Raw genomic sequence first — 22342 nt, forward strand, 5'->3', positions numbered from 1 at the left:
CTAGAATGTCACTTCTTTTCTATGTTTTTTATTTATTTTTAAGAGAGAGAGCGAGCGTGAGCAGGGGAGGGTCAGAGAGAGAGGGGGAGACAGAATCTGAAGACAGGCTCCAGGCTCTGAGCTGTCAGCACAGAGCCCGACACAGGGCTCAAATCCACGAACCGTGAGATGATGACCTGAGCCGAAGTCGGACGCTTAACCGACTGAGCCACCCAGGCGCCCCTAGAATGTTACTTCTTGATGGCATTGTTTCATCTCACCCATTTATGAGCAAGGACTAAGTTCCCTCTACACTAGATTATATGGAAGACTGAGCCAGGAAGAGGTGAGGAGATACGGAGAGGAAGGCAGGATTCTGGGGCTCTCAGGCACGGTTTAGGTAGCAGGTGGGGAATGCAGTTCATGTAGAAAAGGCTGATCAGGACCATTGCGAGTTGTTGGGGCCAGAAGAGTGTGGAGATAAAGTCTGATGTGGAGAGAAGGAGCTGAGGTCATTGGGATGATAGTGCTTAAATATGGGTTCAGCTTTCCTCAGGTCCACAGAGAATCTGGTATCTCTGGCTGGTCAGTATATCAAAGGAAGGCTGTGTATGTTTGCAGAGTAGAATGGGATAGTCTTCCTCAAGAGTAATGAGCCCAGAAGCATCCCACAGCCACTGTTACCTCCAAGTTGGATATTTCCAGCAGAGCAGTGGTTCTTAAACCAGCAGCCTCCACATCACCTGGGAACTTGTTGGAAAGGCAGATTCTCAGGTCCCCACTGTGACCAACTGAATCAGAAACTCTTGGGGTAGGGCCCAAAAATCTGTATTTTAAGAATTCCTCTGGATGCCTGCTTGAGTTTGAGAATCAGTGGTGTAGATTATGATGAAGAGTTGCCTGAATGAGCTGGATTCAGCAGGAGGAAGGCCTAAGAGAATCCGGCAAGGGGCCAGCTTCCCTGTGTGTGTGTTCAAGGTCACCTGACCTAGTTTTAGCCTCCGTCCTTGGGCTCTGGGTCCTCTGCCCTTTCTAAAGAAATACTGAACCACATCAGACCACTGCATTGGCACAAGATCACACTTTAGTTCAGAGACACATTTGCATAAATACTTGAAATGGACCCGCCCCTGCAGGTGGCAGCCTGAGACCCCTCGGCTCTCCACAGTCCTGCAACTCTGCAGCCCTTTAGGCGATGGATTTTAATACTGATGACAGTCAAGGTCATTTCTGAAGGTGGCTTGGGGGCACAGCTGTGGAGCTTTGACATTAGCCGTCAACCTCATACTCCAAGTCTCTTACTAATTTTTTCCCTCTGAGGTAGATTATTTATCGGGGAAACCAAATAGGAAAAACTTTTTTCTCCATTTAACTCTGCTAGTCCTTTGCAAACAGGCTGAATCTCCTGTTTGGGTCAATAAGTGCTTTTTTTTTTTTTTTTTTAATACCTTTTAACCTATGTCCTCTACCTGAACCCATACTAGGTCCAACCCACCAGATAGTAGACTTTAGGATCTGTTGCCCCTGTTCTCTTCTCCCCGTTGTGAATTCATGCCGAATTGGAGTGGCCGTGGCAATGGCAAGCCTGGGTAGGCAACGCCACCTCACAGGTAGGGTCGCCACAGTGGGTACCTTTGTCTGCACCCCAGTACCCCAAGTCCATGAGCATGAGACTGGCCCCGCCCTGCTGGATCACAGCGGGCACGGCTGGCTTTCACAGGGTTTGACATCCTCAGGTTTCAGGGCCTCATTGCAGGTGGTGGAGGCCTGGCCGTTGGGGTCCCGACACTCCACAGTCCGCCGCTGCCGGCCAGCTCCGCAGCTGCTGGAGCATTCAGACCAGTCCCCTAGCACCCACTGCGCATTGAGCAGCGGCTGGATGACGTTGGTGGTTGCCCTCTCTTTGCTGTTCTGTATGCTGAAGTTCACGTCATTAGGAACAAAGAAGGTATATTTGACTTTGGGGGGGAAGACCTCACCAGGGACAGTCAGGAGCTGCACGGTCAGAGGCTCAGGCAGGGGCTGGAAGCTTTGCAGCCGCTCCAGGGTGGCAATAGAACCACTGTACTTAAGGATGGTCCCCTTCACCAAGATGTCCTGTTCTATGGCAGAGATGGCCAGGTTTCCATTGAGTAGGTACTGCCCATCAGCAGTCTTCAATGCCAGGTAGTTGCCATCGTTCTGGACCCCTGGGTGGCTCCGTTGTTTCACATCAATGTTAGTGGCACCAGCTGGGATGGTGACAATGTCATTGTAGCCATAACTATGACAGGAACAGAAAGACAGACATCCTTAGGACCAGTGGCTACCCAGCCCGGTGCCTCAGGAAGTTAGCATGCTGGACCAGGGCGGACAGACACAAACCACCAGCAAATCATCCAAGTAGTTGCCCCAAAGTTCCTCATAAATTAGCTGCTGAGGCCAACAGGAATGTTCTGCGCATTGGGATTTTCAAGGGTTTTTGCTTTGCTTGGTAACTCTGTTTCAAAAGCTTGGAGTTTAAATGTATGGATCTGAACATCAGCACAGAGGAAGATATCCCAGAAGGATTTGCAAAGCTGTATCAGTGCTGCCAAACTCGGCCACTCTTGGCTCAAGTGAGATCTCAAAAACAGTTTTAGCTCCTTGCATTGGTATATAACTTTGCTTGGCAACCTTCATACCCAGAGCTCAAACCCATGTGGAAAAATCTGTTCCACACACCCGTTCCAGAATCTGACCAGGATGGACATCTCACGCCACCTCTTAGAGCCAATCGGTCCCCTGTATTTGGTTAAAGGGCCCCAGGGCAGGAGCTGGGGTCATAAATGCTGCTTCTAGTTGCCTTCTTCCAGTGTGTCGAGACAGCATGAGCTGTGTGCTTCTGAGAAGATAGGATGCTGTTTGGGAACGTGTTTCTTTCTTTTTTTAAAGTTTATTTTGAGAGAGAGAGCGAGAGAGAGCGAGAATGAGCATGAGTGTGTGAGGGTAAGGGGCAGAAAGAGACTGAGAGAAAGAGATTCCCAAGTAGGCTCTGCACCAGCAGTGTGAAGCCCGATGTGGGGCTCGAACTCACAAACCAGGAAATCAAGACCTGAGCCAAAATCAAGAGTTGGATGCTTAGCCGCGTGAGCCATCCAGGCACCCCGGGGAACATGTTTTAACTCTACTATAGGTCTAGGGCTTTATGTCGGATGGAGAAACCTTAGTTTTTATTCTTCCTTTCTGGGGAAAAGTGTTTGTGTTTCATAGGCTGGGAAGAAAGCAAAGATGATTGAGGACAGGTGGTCGGTTCTCTGCTACCCACTCAGGCTAGCTGCTTAGTTTAGGGCACCTCTGAAAGAATCCACAGCCCCATATGTCTAATGCCTAAGAAAGCTAGCTAACGGACCCAATATCTGAATATCCCACACCACATGCTTCTTTTTTCTATATCCTTTGAGTTTAAATTTGAAGACTGCCAAGTTGTCTGCTGTAGGCTGGTTCTGTTCTCTGAGCTCGATAAGGTGAAAGATAGTGAGAGACAGAGAAGGGCACAGTGCAGCCATGTAACATATGTCCTTGTCCTTCCTCTCTGGGAATTGTGTATGCCGCGGCAGGAAAAAAAAGCCCAGGAATTAAGACACTTGGGTTCTCTTCCTGGCTGTCATGTGACCTTAGGAGCAGCATGTGATCTTTTCGTGCCTTAGCTTCTTCATCTATAAATGGGGAATAATAGTATTGGCCACCTGATAGCCTTATTGTAGGAATCAAATGAAGCTACAGGGATGAAAGCACTTAAATACGAGTTTTATGAACATATGACTTTAAGATGTAAGAAAGCGTCCAGAGTTGTCAGATTCATGAAAACCCTAAGGTCACCAAGATCCCCCCCACCCCCGCCCCGCCCTTTGTGCCCCTTTCTGAAAGATCTACCTGCAGAAAGGTTGGGACTCACCAGGTGTAGGATGAGATAGCCTTCCCAAAACAGGCCTGGGAGAGCTGCTTTCTGGCCAAGGCCCCGGTTAGTCAGCATAGCTGTATTGCCAGTTGACTCAGAGCTGATACACCCCTATCCTTGGGGCCTCTGGCTCTCCTGGGCACCATCCTCTCTACGGGTCAGTCACTGTGCCAAGCGTTCCGCCCATCTCATGACTTGTTATGATTCTGAGATAGGGGGGCCTCCCAATGCTTTACAGAGAAACTACAGCTCAGTACCGCGTGCGTATTAACTGGCCGCCACAGTCCACACTTAGGCCGATGTGATTCTAAAGCCTGTCCTGCTCTTCTAGAACTCAGACACAGGACCATGGGGGACACTCACCTGGAGGGGTTGAGGGAACCAGACACCTTCCTGCATGAATTGCCTTTGCCCCCACACACCCCACATTTGTCCAACTTCCTAGGCGAGTCTACTACATGGTCACAGCCAGCTTTGACGCACTGGCCGCGGACACAAATGGCCAGAGTCTCAGGCCCACAGAGGGTGCCATCGATCACCTGCAGTGGAGAGAGGGAGGATAACAAAGAGCATGGTGTGCACAGAGACAGCCCACAGGTGGGGTCAAACCAGGTGACCCTGCTCCCCACCCGTAGTTCTGAGCTCCAGAGGGATTCTCACCTTGGCCTCGAACACTTTGAACTCACTCCTCCCCCGGGCTCGGCAGAATAACTTGCAGCGGTCCCGGGGGGACACCCCAGCATACTTGGGGACCCACTGTAGGAGGTTCCCATCCATGTCTGTGTAATTGTAGGCATTGTACTTCTCACACTGCTGCTCTCTGAAGCTTTTCCCTACAAAGAGTAAGAAACCGTATGGAGGTAACGTAGCTTGCTAGAGCAGGGATGACCCAGCAGCATAAATGCCAGGATTCAGGGCCCCTTTATTCCTCCTGGCTTTGACCCAATCCCAGGACACAGGTCCAGTGTCATCTGGGCTCAACATTCCTAGACTCCCCCTATCTAGGTCCATGTGGCAAGGTAAGGATAAATGTCCTTTCTGAGATCAATGTCCTTTCCATTTGGGGAAGATACCAATTCTATCTTATAAATGAATAAACTTAGTAGGAACAGGGGACAATTTAGGAAGCTTGAATGCCCATGGAGCATATTTTTGGGCCCCTGCTAATAGTGCTCTATTCTAACTTCCTTGGTGACGTTGGACATGTGGCCAAGGATCTATCTCTAGTTCTGAGCTTGCCCCTGTCCCTCACCTGCAATAATTCTGGGTGTCTCTGGGGGGACCTCCATTTCTAGTAGTGGGATTACCTCCAGCTCAGCAAAAGCCCGACCCCATATGGCTCCTCCATTAACTGGTTTAGTTTGCACTTGGGGATACTACCACATTCTGCTGTGACACTAGAATCGGGCTTCTGCTGAACGCGTGAGCATCTACATCCACTATTTCCAACCTGTTGTCAAGTCCTACACTCTATTCAGGACAATCTGCAATTTTAAGTGTCTCTTTCCCACTCTCACCATCTGAGTCTACCTCCCACAAGAGGAGGCATTGCAGTTTCATGTGAGACCTAGTGCCCAGCCTCCTCTCCAATCCTGCTGCATGCTGCTTCCAGAACAATCTGTCAGAAGTAACACTTTTTTTTTTTTAACGCCACAATCCTGAAATTAAACCTGCTCTTACTACTGAGGTTCTCCACCCTCGTTGCATATCTGCATGGCCTGTAGATACTTTTCATAACACAAATGGCCATGTCCTACTCCTGAGATTCTGATTCAATGCACCTGAGTGGTCTGGTGTTTCAAAAAGCTTCCCTGACGGACAGCTGGCACATTTTTAGCTTTCACATTTCACGTTTGTTGTGTGGCCTTGAAGTGCTAGTATGCTGCTTGACTCCACCTGAGCAAATCCTAGCCCCTCTCAAACCTCTTCATCTCCTCCCTGGCACACATCTGCACACATCGTCCTTCACTTCGTTACCATCTCCATTGTCCAGGCCCTGCTCAGCCCTAACTCCCTGTGAAGCTTCTGACTAGCTCAGGCTTTTCCTTGCTCTGAATTCTTCAGAAGCCTGGGGGTCCAGGCCTCATAGATTAGGCTTTAATTGTTTTGTAAAAGGCATGTGGATCTCTAACTAGACCGCAAGTCCTTTGAGGACATGCATTGTATGTTTTTAAAATGTCATTTATAACACCTATTATAGTTGGAGCCACACAAGAGGCACTAAAAACCACTTGAATGAGAAGGCTGACCCTTGTGCATCTTGAGACCATACTATCACCTACTGTCCATGTCTACCTTGTGCTTTATATTCATCCCCTCCCCTTTCTCTTTACCCCATATGCCAGGCAAATTCTCATGATTCCAGGGCAAAATTTCGAGAGCCTCATGCCATTGCTGATCCCTCCTGTCTTGCAAAACTGCAAAGCCTACAGATTCCCTCATTAGACACCAACCCAATGTCAGTGAGTCTTTGCACTTGGATGAATCTCCCTTGAAACTCTGCTTGTCGTTTGCTGCCTGCCAATATTCCCTGGATCTGCACAAGGGGGAGTTGGATGGGATGGTGGGGAAAAACGTCTAATAATTCCTTCTCACCAGTTCTGCTGCTACCTCTGCTGCCTCTGAGTTAATGTGTGTGCTTTCTAGTGGGAACTAGGGGGTAGGAATATATGCCAAAGGGAGGTAGAGGTGGTGCTGCTCCCTGGCAAGGTTCCATCAGGCAGTTGCCATGGCCCCAAGGGAAGATGGGCAACTCTTCTCAGAAGGAATGTGCAGTAGAATCAGATTCAGAAACCCTCCCTCCGCCCTGGGCTGAATGTTGGCTGGAAAGACAGTGGAGGTTTGGCTCTGACAGTTGCTTTGGAAAACACTTCTATTCTGCACACAGATGAGGGTTCAGATGCCTCCAGGAGGATTAGTATCCTAGACACTAGCCCCTCTCCAGAGCTCCCCCCAAACCCCTGAATGAGTTTGGTTGGTAATGACATCCTCTATTTCCACATCTTGGAAGACAAGGGCTATTTCTTTCCTTGACTTTGCTATGCTCTCCCAGCCCAAGTGAGAGCTGTCTAGAGGCCACTAAGCTTTGCCCTAAAACTTGGTGTCTTGCAGAGTCCATTTATATCTGGATCACAGGAATGCTCTGCATCCCAGGAGACCCACCCTACTTCTTGTCTGGGGATCTGCTGCAGTGACAACAGCAGTGGCCATCAGTGGTGATTACCATCAGGGGGGCATTCCTCTGTGTGGCAGGACTGATACTTGGCTCTCCGACCCAGGCAGTATCTTCCTCCATTCTGAGGCTCAGGGTCCTTGCATTCACGATGTGAAAACTGTACTCCTCCTCCGCAGGTCCGGGAACATTCTCCCCAGGGTCCCCATGGGGCCCAGCCTCCATCCACTACAGCCTACAACACACAAGGCCACAGTGAATCAGGAGAAGAGGTGAGGAGGCCTCAGCTGTCAGGGTAACAGGGGGCCATGGCCCTGACCGCCTCATCTAGTCATGCTCCTACTGGGGGGTGTTGTTCAGCAAAATGCCCTAATCACTTGTTTAATGACTCTGTGGTTTGCTTGGCTATTGTCTTCTTGAACATGGAGGCTGTGCAGGACTTGTTCACGGCTGGCTCCCCCGCGTCTTGCCATTAGTAAGGTGCTTGGCATTAGTTGTTGAATGAAACAACATTTTATGGGAATAAGGTTGGGTCTAACGCAGCAGTTCTCCACCTGGGCCAATTTTATCCTCTAGAGATATTTGGCGATGTTAGAAGACATTTTAGTTGCCACACCTGGGGAGGGCATATGTTGCTGGCCTCTCGTGGAAAGAAGATGGGGTGCCGCTAAACATCTCACAATAAACATCCGACAATGAGACCCAACAATGAACACCCGACAATGGGCACCCAACAATGGGCATCCAACAATGAACATCCAGCAATGAAGAAGACAGCCCGTTCACAACCAGGACTTAGGCAGCTCCAAATGTCTCCAGTGCAGAGGTTGAGAAGTCCCGGTTTAAAGGAGTAATTGCGGGGAGCTGTTGCTATCTGACTACCAGCTGCCAGTTCCAGTGGTAGGAAAATGCCCGGGAAATAGAGTGGCTTCTATCTTTAACAATCAACCTGTAAGAACAGAGAGCTGTGCCTTTGATGGGTTCATAGGGTTTTCAAAAGGGAAATAATTCTTAAAAATGTCCTATTTACTTGTGTAAAAAGTGGAAACCCCAGTAAAGTATAAAAAAGAAAATAGCACATAAAAAAAAGGAAGACACACTACCCAGGGCGCCCCGGTGGCTTAGTCGGTTAAGTGTCTGACTTCAGCTCAGGTCATGAGCTGTGAGTTTGAGCCCCGCATTGGGCTCTGTGCTGACAGCTCAGAGGCTGGAGCCTGCTTTGGATTCTGTGTTCTCCTTCTCTCTCTGCCCCCTCCTGTCTCTCTCTCTCTCTCTCTCTTAAAAGAAATAAACATTTAAAAACTTTTAAAAAACACTACCCAAATAAAACCACTGATGTGATTTTCACTGATAACTTCTTACACTTTTGCTCTGAATAATCATAAAGATATGATTACTTTACATACTTATGATTCTGTCGTATAGTGTTTTATGAAGTGTTCTCTGTCCTTAAAAACAGATGATCAACATCATCCCATGATCATTCCTTGTCAAAGTCCCCCTGCATTGAGCTTGGCTCTGCTGCTGGGGAATGTTGGACAGACCCCCTCCCCTCCCCTCAGTAATGTATGAAGCACATGTTATTGGGGGGTGAGGGAGGGGGTCAGCACCTAGAAGAGAAGTTCAGTGTCTGAATGGGGAGGATGAGAAGTGGCTGAGGATGAATCTATGAATCCTGCCCTGGTTCGAGCTTAGAAAGAGCGTGGCTAACCTGGCCCAAGCCAGCTCATGAGCCTCAGGACAAAGGACATGCCACTGAGGAGATAGTCCTTCTGGACAGTGAGCGCTCAGGCCACCCCCCACCCCCACCCCGGTGATTCAGTGCTGGGCTGGGACCAGGCTGCAAAACTCAGCGGATGCTGTTTCATAGGCAGGGCTCAGTGACTCGCAGTAAGAGAAATGTGATCAGCCTCACGGTTTGGAAGTATTAAGAGCAGGGCAAAGAAGGGAATCATTTAAAAACTCTTGCTGGCATTGCCTTGGTTTTTCTTGTAAGTTTACTATGTCCTAGGCCAAGTTTTCTCTGCCTGGTCAGAGACAGCTTTGATTCCTTCTCCCCTCTTGAGTATGGAATATTCACAACTAATCTCATTCTCCTGACCTCTAATTATGAATGCAGCTCGGGCATGGGTAGGATATGGATTTTTTTTCCTCAGTTCTTGATTGAATGTTCCTCTCCTGCTATTACTCTGTTTGTAATGGAATTCATGATGGCCTCTCTTTATTGAATGGCCACATTCTGGTCTTTGTGCTGGAATGCTTCATACCTATCACCATTCCTCACAAGCCTTCAAGTTAACCTCAAAGCAATTACCAAGGGAGAGTTTCCAAAATGCCCTAAGCACTGGTGGCGTCATCAATCTGCCACCATCTGTCATTCGAGAGTACAGCCTTGAAGGGCTCCTCTTGAATTTGGGTAAATATGCTTTGCTTTGTTTGTTAAAAGATGAGTAATTCTACTTGGAAGTCACGGTTGCAGCCTGGCCCAAAGTCTCACAGTTCATGGCCCTCAAGTGTGGTTTCCTCCTTGAAAACAGCTTCCCCCTCCCCATCCTCCCACACCACCGAGTGGCCGTCCCTCACCTTGGGCTTGTCCACTTCCTCCTCAGGCAGACAGCGGCCGTCCCAACAGAGGTGCCCAGGCCCACAGGGCGTCCCATCAGCCCATGGCAGGCTGCCGTTCTTCGTATGGCAAAGGGGCTCGGCGCCATCCACGTGACACCAAAGCTGGGCGCAGATGTCCTGTGCAGAGGTGTTGGGGCAATGGCGGAAACCCAGCCCAAAGATCTGCTTGCATTGTTGGTCCAGCTCATAGAGGGCCCTGCGGCCTGGGAGGTCTGTCGGGAGGGGTAAGGCCGAGGTGGGGGCGTCCAGTAGACAGTCTCCTGAGAAATGGAGGAAAGCAGAGGAACAAGAATGAGAAGCAGGACTTTCCCTCTCTCAGCTCTTGGTGGCCTCCCACATTATTGCTGGGGTTTAAGGACCAGTCACTACTTTCTTTGATCACAAGCTAAAAACCATCAACACTCAATCATCAATATGAGCCTATCGCATTTTTGACTAGCAGTAGTAAAAATTTTGCTAGGATTGAATTTTCGTGTTGTTGTCATCCAGAACATCGTGCTTACATTCAGTGTGCACCTCGGGAAAGCCAGCTGTCATACTACATCACGTATAATTGGGGATGTGAAGGTGCTCTCAAAAACCATGGCATGCGAAATCAAGCCAAAGGATTGATGTTTGGATAATCTATTATTTTTGTATCATAGGTGTCCTTATCTTCTTCAGCGAGAGCAACCGCGAATAAATTGTTTTCAGGGCTTTTTGCCCAATAAGTCAAACTGTTTCAACCAGGCACGCCACCCCTCCCCCACGCCCCCGGGCCCTTGCTCTCACACCACCCGTTCCCTGCCTCTTTGCCATTTCTAAGCTGCCACACGATCTGTCTCTCCGGCCTGGACGCTCTCTTCTCTTCTCTGTACTACATTCTTCTTTCCCTTTGAGCTCTGGTCAAGCCCACCTCCTCCAGAAAAACCTTCTCAGACTAGTTCTACCTGCTCAATGACATCATCTACATTAGCCCAGCACGCTGGCCACCGGAAGACAGGGGAAAGGAAGAGCATGCTCTGCGGGGATGGTTAGCCTGCCATGGCACGGCACGTTGGGTGAGGATCGTATCTCTGGTTTTTTTTGTCCTAAATGTCTCTGATGCTTTGTGAAGGAGCTCAGCCAGAAACAGCGCAGGTGCCAACGGCAATCTAGTAATCGAGGAGGCGGGCCGGGCAGACCTCAACCACCAGCAGCTGGCCAGAAAGAAGCAGGGAGAAGCTGGAGGGACACTTACCGTGCCCGCCATCCAGGAGCTCCGTGAGGTACATGGCACTGCAGGGAGACCAGGGCAGCGTTTTGTTTAGGTGGACGAAGAGGGGTGCCATCATGTGGTGCTTGCCCATGGGCCCAAAGAGCCGGGTACAGGGCTTGGAGTCGTCGTGGGGCATGCTGAGGACGTGCCCTGGGATGAAGAGAGACCTGAAGTTCACCGTTAACGGGCCTCCGCTGCCCTCCACCCCGCTCTGCCCCTCCCTGAGGGCTCCCCGTAAGGCCCAGCACCTCTCCCCTCTCTTGCAAGACAGCCACCCTCTGCTAACGGAAGAAGGCGTCTCAAGGGCTAACCAGTTACCCCAGCTCCTCATGGGAACAGCCATGCCCCTGTTCCTTAACGATTTTTGTTTCAGGCTTTCCTCTGGGCTTTTCTCTACCAGGAAGATTTCTCAGAGTACTGAGGAACATTGATGTCCTTTCATTTTCTGCCTCAACCTGTACCAAATTCACATGCACCTCAAGGATTCGCTTGCTCATACAGCACTCTCTCTGCAACGGATCTTCCCAGAGATTTAACCACTTAGCCTAGGCAAAGCATTGCAACTCGACCCGAGCATTTGCTTGGTTTGGCATTTTCCTGGTGACCTCTGCTGATGGTCCAAGACCCTATTTTAATATTGTGGCCTCATGCTCAGGGTAGCAATGGAGAAAGCACAGTATCTATCTGCATATAATCAAGTCTATCAAAATTCTGAGTAGAACCTGGCCATGTGTGAGAGCTGCATTCCTTAGACCCTGGGCTGGCCTGGATTTGGAAGAGGCAGTTCCCTCTGACACAGTACAGTAGGGGTGGCATGGCAAGTCTTACCTAGCTCGTGGGCCAGAGTGTAGGCTGCCTGGAGCCCCTCATCCTCGATCACGGAGCAGCTCTTGTTGGGGTCACAGATTGTGCCAATGTCCGCCACGCCCAGGGTGTCACACATGCCCTCTTTCCCACAGAAGTTCTGCTTGGCGGAGAGAGCGAGGGCGTGAGAACAGACATCAAACAGAAAGTCCTCCTATTTCTGCTCTTCCTGAGTTGAAGGAAAATTTTTCAGCCAAAGGCCCTATTTCTTCACAAAGGCCACTCGGGTGGGAAGCCTGTTTCTTTTTCTATGTTGGTATGTCCTGGAGCCAGCTGGTTTTGGGAGGCAAGGTTGCGCAGGGGTTATGAGTACTGACCCTGCAGCAAGACTGCGTAGGCTTGAGTATGGGCGCTACCACTGTGTGGCCGACCCGGGCCTCAGTTTCCTCAGTTGTAAAATGGGGCTTTGTGAGGCCGCTGTGAGGACTGAAGGCGTCGAAAGGACCTGGCACATGTTATTAGACTCTTCAGCCTTTGGGAAGCTCTCTGTTTCACTTGTACCAGATAGGAGAGCAGGCTCCTGATTTGGAGGTTACCAGATCTCCGGTTACCTGCCTCTGTGTTTCACAGCCGCTGCAGATGGCTCTCCTCTCTTCATTCCAACTCCCGGTCTCTTACTGGGCAGTTTGAGCACATTTCCTCTTGTTATGACCTCAGCGGACAGCTGGTCACAAACTTTTGGAAAAGGGCCCTTACAAGATTCCTGTCCTTCCCCTGAAAATACCTCACACTTGTCCTCATGACCTCCCCCTCATCGTTGCACACACGAGGCTCCTGGCGTCCAGCTGGGGCCAGCAGGGAGACATTTCCCATGTTTGGGCAGGCCTTAGTGGCCCTCCCTTTTGATCCGCCCATCCCGCTTCCCTTCCTCCCTGGAGTTTCTGGAGCCAGCCCACAGACCTGTCTGGTGAGCAGAATGGCTGTGTCAAAGTGTTCTGGGTGCCGGTCACTGGGCTGGTTGAAACGTCGCTGCCAGTTGCAGAAGTTACGCAAGGTAAGGCCACCGTTGTCAGACACTTCCGGGCCCCACCTTTCATCTTCCACAATCAGCACTTTTACCACCATCAGGTTGATGGAGTTTCTAATGCTGGGGTGCTTGTAGATTCGGGCTGCCACAGACATTAGGGTCAGGATGTGGTTCTGTTGGGAAAAAAGGAGCAGGTAGAGGGGAGGGTTAAATCTCCTGGCCCATTGCCTGCCCACCACTACTGCCCCCCCCCCCACCATGTGTTCCATGTGCCAGGCTCTGTGCTGAGTGCTGGATATGACGCATGTTGCTGAAGAATCACAAAACCCCTGAGGCCCTAGCATTATTTCCCTTTATTTTACAAGGTAAGAAAATTGAGGCTCAGAACTGGCCCATAATCACAAAGCTAATGAGTGTGCTGCCAGCATTTGAACCCAGTTGGCCTGGGTTTAAAGCTTGTGCATTTAACATCGTGACCAGCCAGCCACAGGTGGCTCCGTAAATCTAAACTTAGTTAAAATTCATTAAAATTAAAATTACAGTTCCTCTGTCACACTGGCTACAGTTCAAGTACATCAGTAGCCATCTATAGCTCAAGGCTTCTGTATTAAACTCAGCAGAGGGAAGATTCCCATCATGACAGAAAGTCCTATTGGACTACACTGGTTATTCTGCCTTAATGTTGACATCAACCGCCTCCATGCCAGTCCCAGCCACCCCATCCCCTCTCTGTTCTCAGCCCAGAAGCGATTATTTGCGTGTTCAAGGTTAGTAGAATGTGTCCCTTAGAATCTAGTCGAGTATTTTCCTGGTGCCTGTTGGGGTAACTTGTACCCTTCAGGATGGGCACTGCTAGCCTGCAGATTGCTCCCATAATCACTACTGATAATAGCTAGTCTGGACCAGTCACTGGACCCACACCTCATTCAATGCTCATGCTAACTCTGTGCAGTACACGTTGTCACCCCCATTTCATGAATGAGGAAGTAGAGGTTCACACAAGTTAAATAAGCTGCCTAAGGTCACACAGCTCTTAACGCCAGGACACCAGCCCAAGCATGTCTGTCTCTGAGGTCTACATTCTTTGCGTTAAGTTTCCCAGTGCTCGACCATTGCTTTCTGGACAATCCCGAAAGGTTTAATCGCTTTTTTCTGCAGGGGCTTGAGAGAAGTCAGGGGACCTAATGAGACCCAGGCACTTAGGATCACACCTGCCTCCAGTTCTGCCCAGGCCAGCTGAAGGGGTCCACATCATTGCTTGGCCTCTGTCCTATCCCTGGGCTGCTCCCAAGGCTTTGGAGGCAGCCAGATGGAGCTCACTCTCTTGCTTCAGGGACCTCTAGAAGTGAGTCCTCTTGGATTCTTGTGCAGAAGAGAAAGGGGGCAAAGGCACACGTGCTTTCAGCCAGGAGTGTGGCCAGCCGAGCCTGCCATTCGTGTGCCCTGCCCCCTGTTCCCTAGAGCACCGTCTCCCTTAAGCCTTTCTTTTTTTTCTCTCCTGTGGTCTGGAAGGTAGGAGTGGAAGGATGGGAGAGAAGGGTGAAAGGCTAAAGAGGGACATTCTGTCAGTTGAGGCCATGTGTGGGAGTTCCAGACAAATCCCATTATTTGTGAATGGGATCTGTCTGTTCACCTCTCAGGCAATGAGCCAGGTATTTTGTAAGCCCTACAAACAGGGGTTGGCAGGTTCCTTAGCGTGTCAAGCACTCCAGCTATGTTTAGGCTGATGTAAACATCTTATCAGCAAAGCTGAAACTTGGCACTTGCTCCTGGAGCTGGATTCCTGAGGGAAAAAAGCAATCACATCATTATGCAACTGGGGGTGAGGGCTGAGGAATGGGAGCTTGCTGAGGCTGCTTCCTGGCCAGGCTTTCGCTGCTTCCAGGGAGCAGAGTCTCCTGCGCTCTTGCCCTAGGAAAGGTCAAATCTGATGGGCCAGGGACCAAGCCCTGGGATTTATTCAGAGGCAACCTGCAACTCTCCTTACAAGATTTCTTCCTTTTGAGTCCCAATTTCACAATCTCAAAATTGGGAAGATGAGGTCTTACAAAGGAGGCGTTAATACAAGATGCCAGCTGCTCAGCATTGGTCCTGGAAGGCTTGAGGTTTAAGGAGGGTCTGTGTTCCCAAGCTGACCAGTTCAGACTGGGGCTCTCGGGCAACGCAGCTGAGCAGGGACCACGCACCAGCCGCATCCCCAGGGAAAACCAAAGGCACACGGGTGTATATTTGTGCACAAAGGAGGGGGTGAGGCATCAGTGGAGGCTTCCCGACACTAATATTTTCAGGGAGTCTCCTCCTTTGCAGTTCAGGGAGCTCACAGCAATCTTCTCCAGACACTAACTGGGGCTGAGCAGGCTTGAGAGCCATTTTCTTTCAAGGCAGCGGGTTAGACCTGAGAGCATTTGGATGTCCTTCTGGTTGCTATTTCGGAAGATAATTTCCATTGCTACAAGTTCCTATGGAGAGCTACAAAAACTACGTGGTCCAGTGTTTCTGTTAAAATCGCAAATCCTGGTCCTCCCCTTCTCTCATCTCGCTGAGACTTTGGAGATGGGAGGCACTACTGTCCCCACTGTTAGCTTCTCTAAGAAACTGTGGCAGGAAAGCCTGACATTTGTAGTGCCTCGTACAGTTACCTAGGGGCAAGGACCTGGGGAGGTGGGGTTGGCTGCCAGTCCTGTGAGCCTCTGATTCTCAGCCAGTACCCTAGGCAAAAGGCCAGGCCCGACTTATAGTCCCACAGAGAGAAGGCTTGGGAGCCAGTGAAGGAGAAGGTCAGATGGCTCACTCCACCACCCGGTGTCTATTTATACTTCTCTGCACACCACACAAGTGTGGGCTACTTGCTGAAGAATGTGGACAAGATGGTGTCCCTGGTGGCGTGGGGGCCCCTGCACAGCAGATGACCTCCAACAACCATGTAAGGTAGGTGGGAGCCCATGACCAGCCTGGCCAGGGCTGGTCCAACATCCCTACTCCTGCATAACCTGGGGACCTCATGCCCTTAATTCTCATTGGGAAAAAGGCGGGGCATTTTCTAGGGGGTCTCCTTCTCCACAAGTGCCCCTAGGACCTGAAAAAGAGAAAGAAACACCCTAGTCAGCTAGGCTGAGACATAGCACTCTTTGATTCTTAGCGATACAAACAAGGAGATTCCTCCCCCAGAGCTCCCATGGCAGCCAAAGCCAAGTGCAATGGGAGTCCAGAGGACTGGACTGGGCCAAATGCATTTCCAGTAGCTTCTTCTGCTCTGAATGTCATCCCTTTGCTTGGCTCATTTGCTCTTCACACTGTGGGTCCCACTGCTTTTCCTTGCTGCACCCCTGGGAGAAGCAAGGCTGGGAAGCGCAGCAACATGGAAACCCTCTGAGCTCAGCAACCAGTGCCATGCTTTTCCTCCTGGGGATCTCCCTATAGCCCCAGACTGCCGAGGAGGTGGGGGAGAAGCAAAAGAGAGTAAAGAAGCAAGTGGAGAAGAGAGAGGGTCCTGCACTGATGTCCTTCATAGCTCCTTGTTCTCAAAACAGCATGGGACAGGGCACCTGGGTAGCTCAGTCAGTTAAGCTTTCCGCTTCAGCTCTGGTCATGATCTCGCAGTTCGTTAAGTTCAAGCCCAGCGTCTGGCTGAGCTGATAGCTCAGAGCCTGGAGCTTGCTCGGATTCTGTGTCTCCCTTTTTCTCTTCCCCTCCCCTACTCGTGCTGTCTCTCTCTCTCTCTCTCTCTCTCTCTCAAATAAATGAAACATTAAAAAAAAAAAAACCCAGAAAACAAAACAAAACAAAAAGGGGCAAGGTCCCTTCTCCAAAGGTATACGCACTTACCGGAACCACAGGAAGTCAAGCTTAAACACTCTGAGCTGAGCAAGCTGGAAAGGAAGGCCTCCCTGCTGCGTGGGACAGTGGAGCCAACACGGCAGTGGGCTGGCTATGAAGGCATGTGACCATACTGACCTCCTGACAAATGCCATCACCAAAGGCAGCTCTGGTATTAATTCCTCTTTGTTGAGCACCTACTATGTGTTAGGCACTGGGTCAGGTGCTCTCTCTATTTTATTGTATCCTCAAGGCAATGCTAGGACATCGATATAACCGTTCCTATTTTGCTGGTGAAAAAATCACGGTGCAGAGAAATTGGTAACTTGCTCGAGAACACTCAGTCATTTTGGTTACCCTTCGAGGTTACGTGCTCTTACCACACTGCCGCCTACCCTGGCTGCTGCAAGGACAGGGACAGCATAGCCAAAACAAACCCAAAGCATGCCAGCAAGCGAGCTTATCCCTGGCATTGTCTACACCCGGGGATGCGGAAGTGGCAAATCAAAGCCCTTTGAATATTCAAGCATTTTCTTTGAGGAAAAACTTCATATTGTTGATCACTCTTGGAAGAGACTCCTTCTCTTGCAAGGAGAACATAATTCACCTGGGATATAACACTTGCCTTTCCCCCATCTTCAGGGGGGACATAGGCCAGTGGGGAATGTGTCTGCTTCTGTTATTATCCAAACCAGGACACTTTTGAGAGTGAAGATGATGCTATTAATAATCATGCCAGAACAGGCCCAAGTGGGGATTGTGCTGGACACACTGGGATAGGTGGGCTGTGGGAGACATTGTCCCAGGGGATATGGGTAAGGGGGAGATGGCATCGCTAGGACTTAACGATTTCCTGAAATCCCTTGCTGGTAGCCTGACATCTTGGGCGTCCTCTGGTCTTCTCTGGGGACGATGAGTGCCACTTCTAGGACTCCCCCTCCTAAGCAGAGAATTCAGAGCTCAGTTGGCAGCTGATGCACTGGCAGGATGGATTTCTTGGCCCGAGTGTGGGGCTCGCCTCAGCCCACCCCTCACTGCACTCCCACTCCAGCTTTGTCCAGGGAACAATCAGCAGCAGCCCGATGCAGACAGAGTTAATGGCCTCTTCCGAGGTGGTCCCTCCTTTCAGAAAGCCCCCTTTGTCTGAGCTCATTAACTCTGAAACCAGATAAGAAGGTGGGAGGTGGCGGGGTAAGAGGGGGGTGGCCCTTCTGTCGAGGGATTAAGTGAACTCAAGTGTACGGAGTTCTGGAAAACTTCATTGTCACTTAACAATGTGACCAGCTTCCAGCATGGCTAATTCCTTCCCTTGGCCTTAAAGGTGGTTTCTTCCCAGGATAGGGCCTCCCACTTTGGCTGGGCATCTTGGGACTGCTGGATTCAATGATCCATTCCCACAGTGTGGACAAGTGTTGGGGGTAAGCAGAGCCACAGAGTCATACACCCTCATGCTAACGAAACCTCATGGCACAATAAAAAAGAGAGCTGCACTCAGGTTCAGGAGACTTAGGTTGTGACCCAGTCCTGCCGCTTACTAGTTATGTGACCTTGAGAAAGTCACAGATTCCCTGTGAGCTGAATCTTTTTCCTCTGCCTCCCTCATAGCTATTTCCGCTGAGGTGATGCATACGAACCATTGTGCAAATTGAATGCACTCAGAGAATGGTTTCCCCATGATGTGCTGAATTTTCTAGAAGACTCCTCGCGAAGCAGCCTCACTGATGCTTACATTAGCACTGATGACCTAGTCCAGGTGCCTGGCTTCACAGATGAGGAAATGCAAGCCCTCAAGGGAGTAAAATCTCTTCAGCTTTACCTTCCGCCCCTGGCTGCTAAGACACCCCAAAGTGCCTTCCATCTGTGCAAATGAAGTCTCTAGGGAGACTCCTTGGAGACTTACTTATAAAGAACTGGATTCTATTTTGGGGAGATGGGTCTGAGCAAGCAAGATCTTGGGGAACTAAAACTTGACATTCATTCTTGTCTTCGCTGAGCTCATGGACATGTTTAGGAAGCTCAGGGGATTGAGCTGAGAAGCTCAAGTCTATCCCGTGGCATCTCCACAGCTGGTGAGCAGTCAAAGCAGAGAGGTCAGTGGGCGGTCACAGAAGCAGCTGTGCCTCAGGCCCTGCCCCACCCCAGCGTGGTGACAGCAGGCAGGGATGTAAGTGGGCTGTGACATAATGAGACCAAGGGGGAGGTTATGGAGTCGGTCCAGCTGAGAGAGAACTTTTCCTTCAGGTGTAAGACCTGGAAGCAGATCCCCTAGAGAGAGGCCCTCAGCCTATTCAGGTACCTGATGCCTATTCTGATGTGCTTTTTTAACCCATGGAGGCTGGCTGGGTGCAAGGTGTGTATCCTGTGAATGGTCCAGAAACGGTGTATGGGGAGGGAGACGGGAGGGGACAAGCATGTAATGGGTCATCCTGTCAGAAATCTGTAAGGGTGGAAGCGTTCCCGCGTGGCTCTGTGAAGAGAGCCTGAGGCTGACTTAGCCCAGCCAAGTACATCCTTGAGGCAGGTACTCAGTATCTTAAGTTACGAGGTGATGGGCTGAGTGAGATGGTAGGAAGGCAGTAAGGAAAACATTTTGGCTCTGAAGCCTGAAAAGTAATTTCTTTATGTGATGCTTCCTTGTGCTCTTATTTTTCCTGCCTCCTGCTTCTCAGGCAGATGTCAGAAATTGGTCCACGCATGTCAGCACCTCAGCTCAGGGTTTGCAATGACTGTACTTGCAGCCTCTCTCTGGTAGAGCTCCGTAATAGCCAGGTGTGGTGGTCCTAACCTGCGATGGGAGAAGCCCAACTAACCACCCTTTTGAAGACTTGCTTGGGGGAAAGGAGTCAGAGGAGTCAGCTGGTGCCTCCCTTTGCTCTCAGGGTGGGCAGGGAAGCCGATACACGGTCATCATGGACCTAAAGCCCATTGGAAAGCCCAAAGCCGATGCCTCAAAGCTGCCTTACCAGCACAGAGTGAATACTACAACAGCGTGCAAAGGAGCCTGCTCCTACGGTGACCAGAGAAGCAGCCACATGGACCACTCACCCCTAGCTCTTCCCATCCTTCCATCTGCATGCATTTCCCCATGTTTGCAGAGTGAGAAAGATGGGGTCCATCATCTAGACTGTTTGGCATGGGTGATGTTGAAGCGCTCGGTGCCCCCAAGAGTCAGGCATGGGCTGAGCCTAGAATAGGATCACTGGCAAAGATTGCCATTACTGAAAAAGTATCAACTGAACTGCGGCAGTGGCCAGGATCCCTTCCGGGGGGGTCTATGACCTCTGGGCAGGGCAGGTCTTCTCTACCTAGCACCTCTTTGGTTTTGTGCTCCTCAAGGGAAGAGAAAGTACAGCCCTCTCCTAGAACCCTTGTGTTTCACCTGGTCCTTGGGGGAGGTGTTGGGGCACAGGGTGACATAGATACCTCCTGCTGAGACTGCACCATCTCTGAATCTAGTTCGACATGGTCCGGCTACAGGAGCTGTCCCCTGAACTGAATGTCCCTGCTCAACCAAGCTCAGTAGAGAGCTGGGCTGAGAGCAGCTGAGGTGGACCGAGCATAGTTCTGGCTCCACAAGGAGCGTTAAACTGAGAGAGTTCATATCCCCACGGTTTTCTCCCGTCCCTTTTCCACTGAAGCTTCAGTCTCCCAGGCCGAGCCCCCAGGCAGAAATTCTGTTCCCCTCCCTTCTTGTGCTGATGCTGGCACTGCTAAGTTCCGCCCGGGGCTGAGCGCCAGGTTGGCAAGGTAGTCCATGCCCCTTGATCAGAACCAGCTGGGCACACAGAAGTTGGGCAGCCCCCTTCCAGGTTCAACTGCCTCCAATGTCTTTTACTTATGGCAACTTCAGTTCTGTACACAAAGGGAATGAAACAGCCACATCTTCCCATCCCAGCTGACTTTCCTTGGGAACCTCTCAGGTCTGGAGACAGCAGAGGGCTGGGAAATGGAGGGCGGGGTGGATGCTCTTCCAAAATGTTCCATTTTCATCCCTGTCGGGAGAGGCAGGTGCCTGGGTCGGGGGCGGGGAAGCTGTTGTACTTTAAAACCCACTTTTAGTTCAGTCTGCCAAGTGCTGAAGAGATTCAGGATGCCAGGGGTGAAGGTGAGCAGCAGAGGAGGAAGAGCCAGGACCTCCATTCTAAATTAGAAAGGACAGGGGAAGGGGCAGCAGGTAGCCCAGGGGTCAGAGGCTAAGAAAAGCGTTCCTGCACTTTCTCAAAAAAGGAAAGAACCTTGTTTGGGGTTGGTCTTGGGAGGACGAGGGACGTGAAGGATTTTCTCAGGGGAACTGACAAGGCAAGATTGTGGAGGCTCTGGGAGTTGACTCGGGGCCTCCAGGCAAAGCGAATCCTACCTGCAGGTCGGCTCCATAGAAGGCAGCCATGGACGCATCGGCCACCAGCAGCGTTTCCACGAAGCGAGCCTCAGACACAAAACGCTTGGTCCTACTCGTGGCCCCCAGGGGTGGTGGCCGCTCGCTGGCGCCTTCTGCATGCTCTTTGCCCTCCGTCTCCTCCTCCTCCTCCTCCTCTTCCTCCTCCGTCTCCTCGTCTCCTGTCTCCTGCCTCTGACCCTCTCCTTTCACCTCCCACTCGGGTCCTTCAGGGAGGGGGTGGGCGGCGGCGGCGGCGGCGGCGGGCCCGGGCCCCCAGCGCTGCAGGCGGTGCGGCTGGTGCAGGGAGCCCCCCGCGCCCTGCGGCTGGATGGTGAACTCCTCGCCGTCCAGCAGGAAGGAGCCGCTCAGCCCGCGGCACAGGCTGACCGCCGCCAGCGACTCGGGCTCCCCGTTCACCGTGCCGGAGAAGAAGCAGCCGCGCAGCTCCCGCTCGCCCCCGGCCGCCGCGCCGGAGCCCCCGAGGCGCTCGATCTTGAAACCCGGCGCCAGGAAGCTGGCGTCGGGCGCCAGGCGCAGCACGAAGCCCTTGCCGAAGGCGGACAGGTGGAACGCGAGTTCGCCCGCGCTGCCCGGCAACCGCGTGGGCTCCACCAGCTCCGAGGCCTGCCCCCGGGCGCCGGGCCGGGCCGGGGCGCCGCGGGCGAGCGGCGGCCGCAGCAGCGACAGCAGCAGCAGGAGCGGCGGCCACCGGGGGGCGGCGCGGGGCATGGGGGCTCCGGCTGCGGCGCGGGAGACGGGAGAAGGCGGCCCGGCGCGGGCAGGTGCTGGCGGCGCGAGCGCAGCCCCGCCGCTCTCTCCAGGGAAAAGCAAATCAATCAGCTCGCCGGCCTGCTCGGCCCGCGGGGGCCTGGCGGCGGCGGCGGCGGCGGCGGCGGCGGTCCCCGAGCGGCCCCTCCGGCTGGCGCAGGCCGCTGCTCCCGCGCCCGCACGCCCGCCCAGCAGAGCGCGAGCCACTGGCGCCCCGGGCCGCGTGCGCCCGTCCTCCGCCCCTGCCCCGCGCGTAGTCCCCGCGCAGCCGCCAATTGCCTCCTCCCCACCCCGGGAAGCACCGAGTGGGCTGCCGAGCCCTTCGTATTTATACTTCCTTCCCGGCTTTGACATAAGAGGTTTATTTTTGATCTCTCACTATTCCCGTTTCCCCTCCCCTGGGACCAGAGAGAGAAACTGAAAAGAGGGAGCGAGAGAGGAGAGGGGGAAAAAAAAAATTTTTTTTGGATGAAATGTAAAACCAATCAGGAGTCAGAGAGACGCGTTCCCCCCACCCCCCTCGGTAAGTGTCAACTCCAACTTTTTTCCCCTTCCCTTTACGCGCGGTCCCACATTAACTCCTGCAATGCTGGACCCGCCCTTCAGACAGAGTCCTT

The 22342-nt window shown here is 51.7% G+C and overlaps 1 protein-coding gene across 1 annotated transcript; it reads right to left on the reverse strand.

The window, feature by feature from the left end:
* Nucleotides 1-1045: 1045 nt before the first annotated feature.
* ADAMTS8 (ADAM metallopeptidase with thrombospondin type 1 motif 8) lies at nt 1046-22079 on the reverse strand. The gene is made up of 9 exons (XM_039240258.1): nt 20937-22079; nt 12697-12936; nt 11761-11896; nt 10915-11082; nt 9654-9955; nt 7122-7305; nt 4559-4731; nt 4262-4437; nt 1046-2242 (listed from the first exon to the last, which is right to left on the reverse strand). The coding sequence occupies exons 1-9, from the start codon at nt 22077-22079 to the stop codon at nt 1672-1674; spliced, it is 3093 nt and encodes a 1030-aa protein (XP_039096189.1). The 3' UTR covers nt 1046-1671.
* Nucleotides 22080-22342: the final 263 nt, after the last annotated feature.

Source organism: Hyaena hyaena, unplaced genomic scaffold (assembly GCF_003009895.1).
Source record: "Hyaena hyaena isolate Hyena2069 unplaced genomic scaffold, ASM300989v1 scaffold_171, whole genome shotgun sequence".
NCBI classification, from domain to species: Eukaryota; Metazoa; Chordata; class Mammalia; order Carnivora; family Hyaenidae; genus Hyaena; species Hyaena hyaena.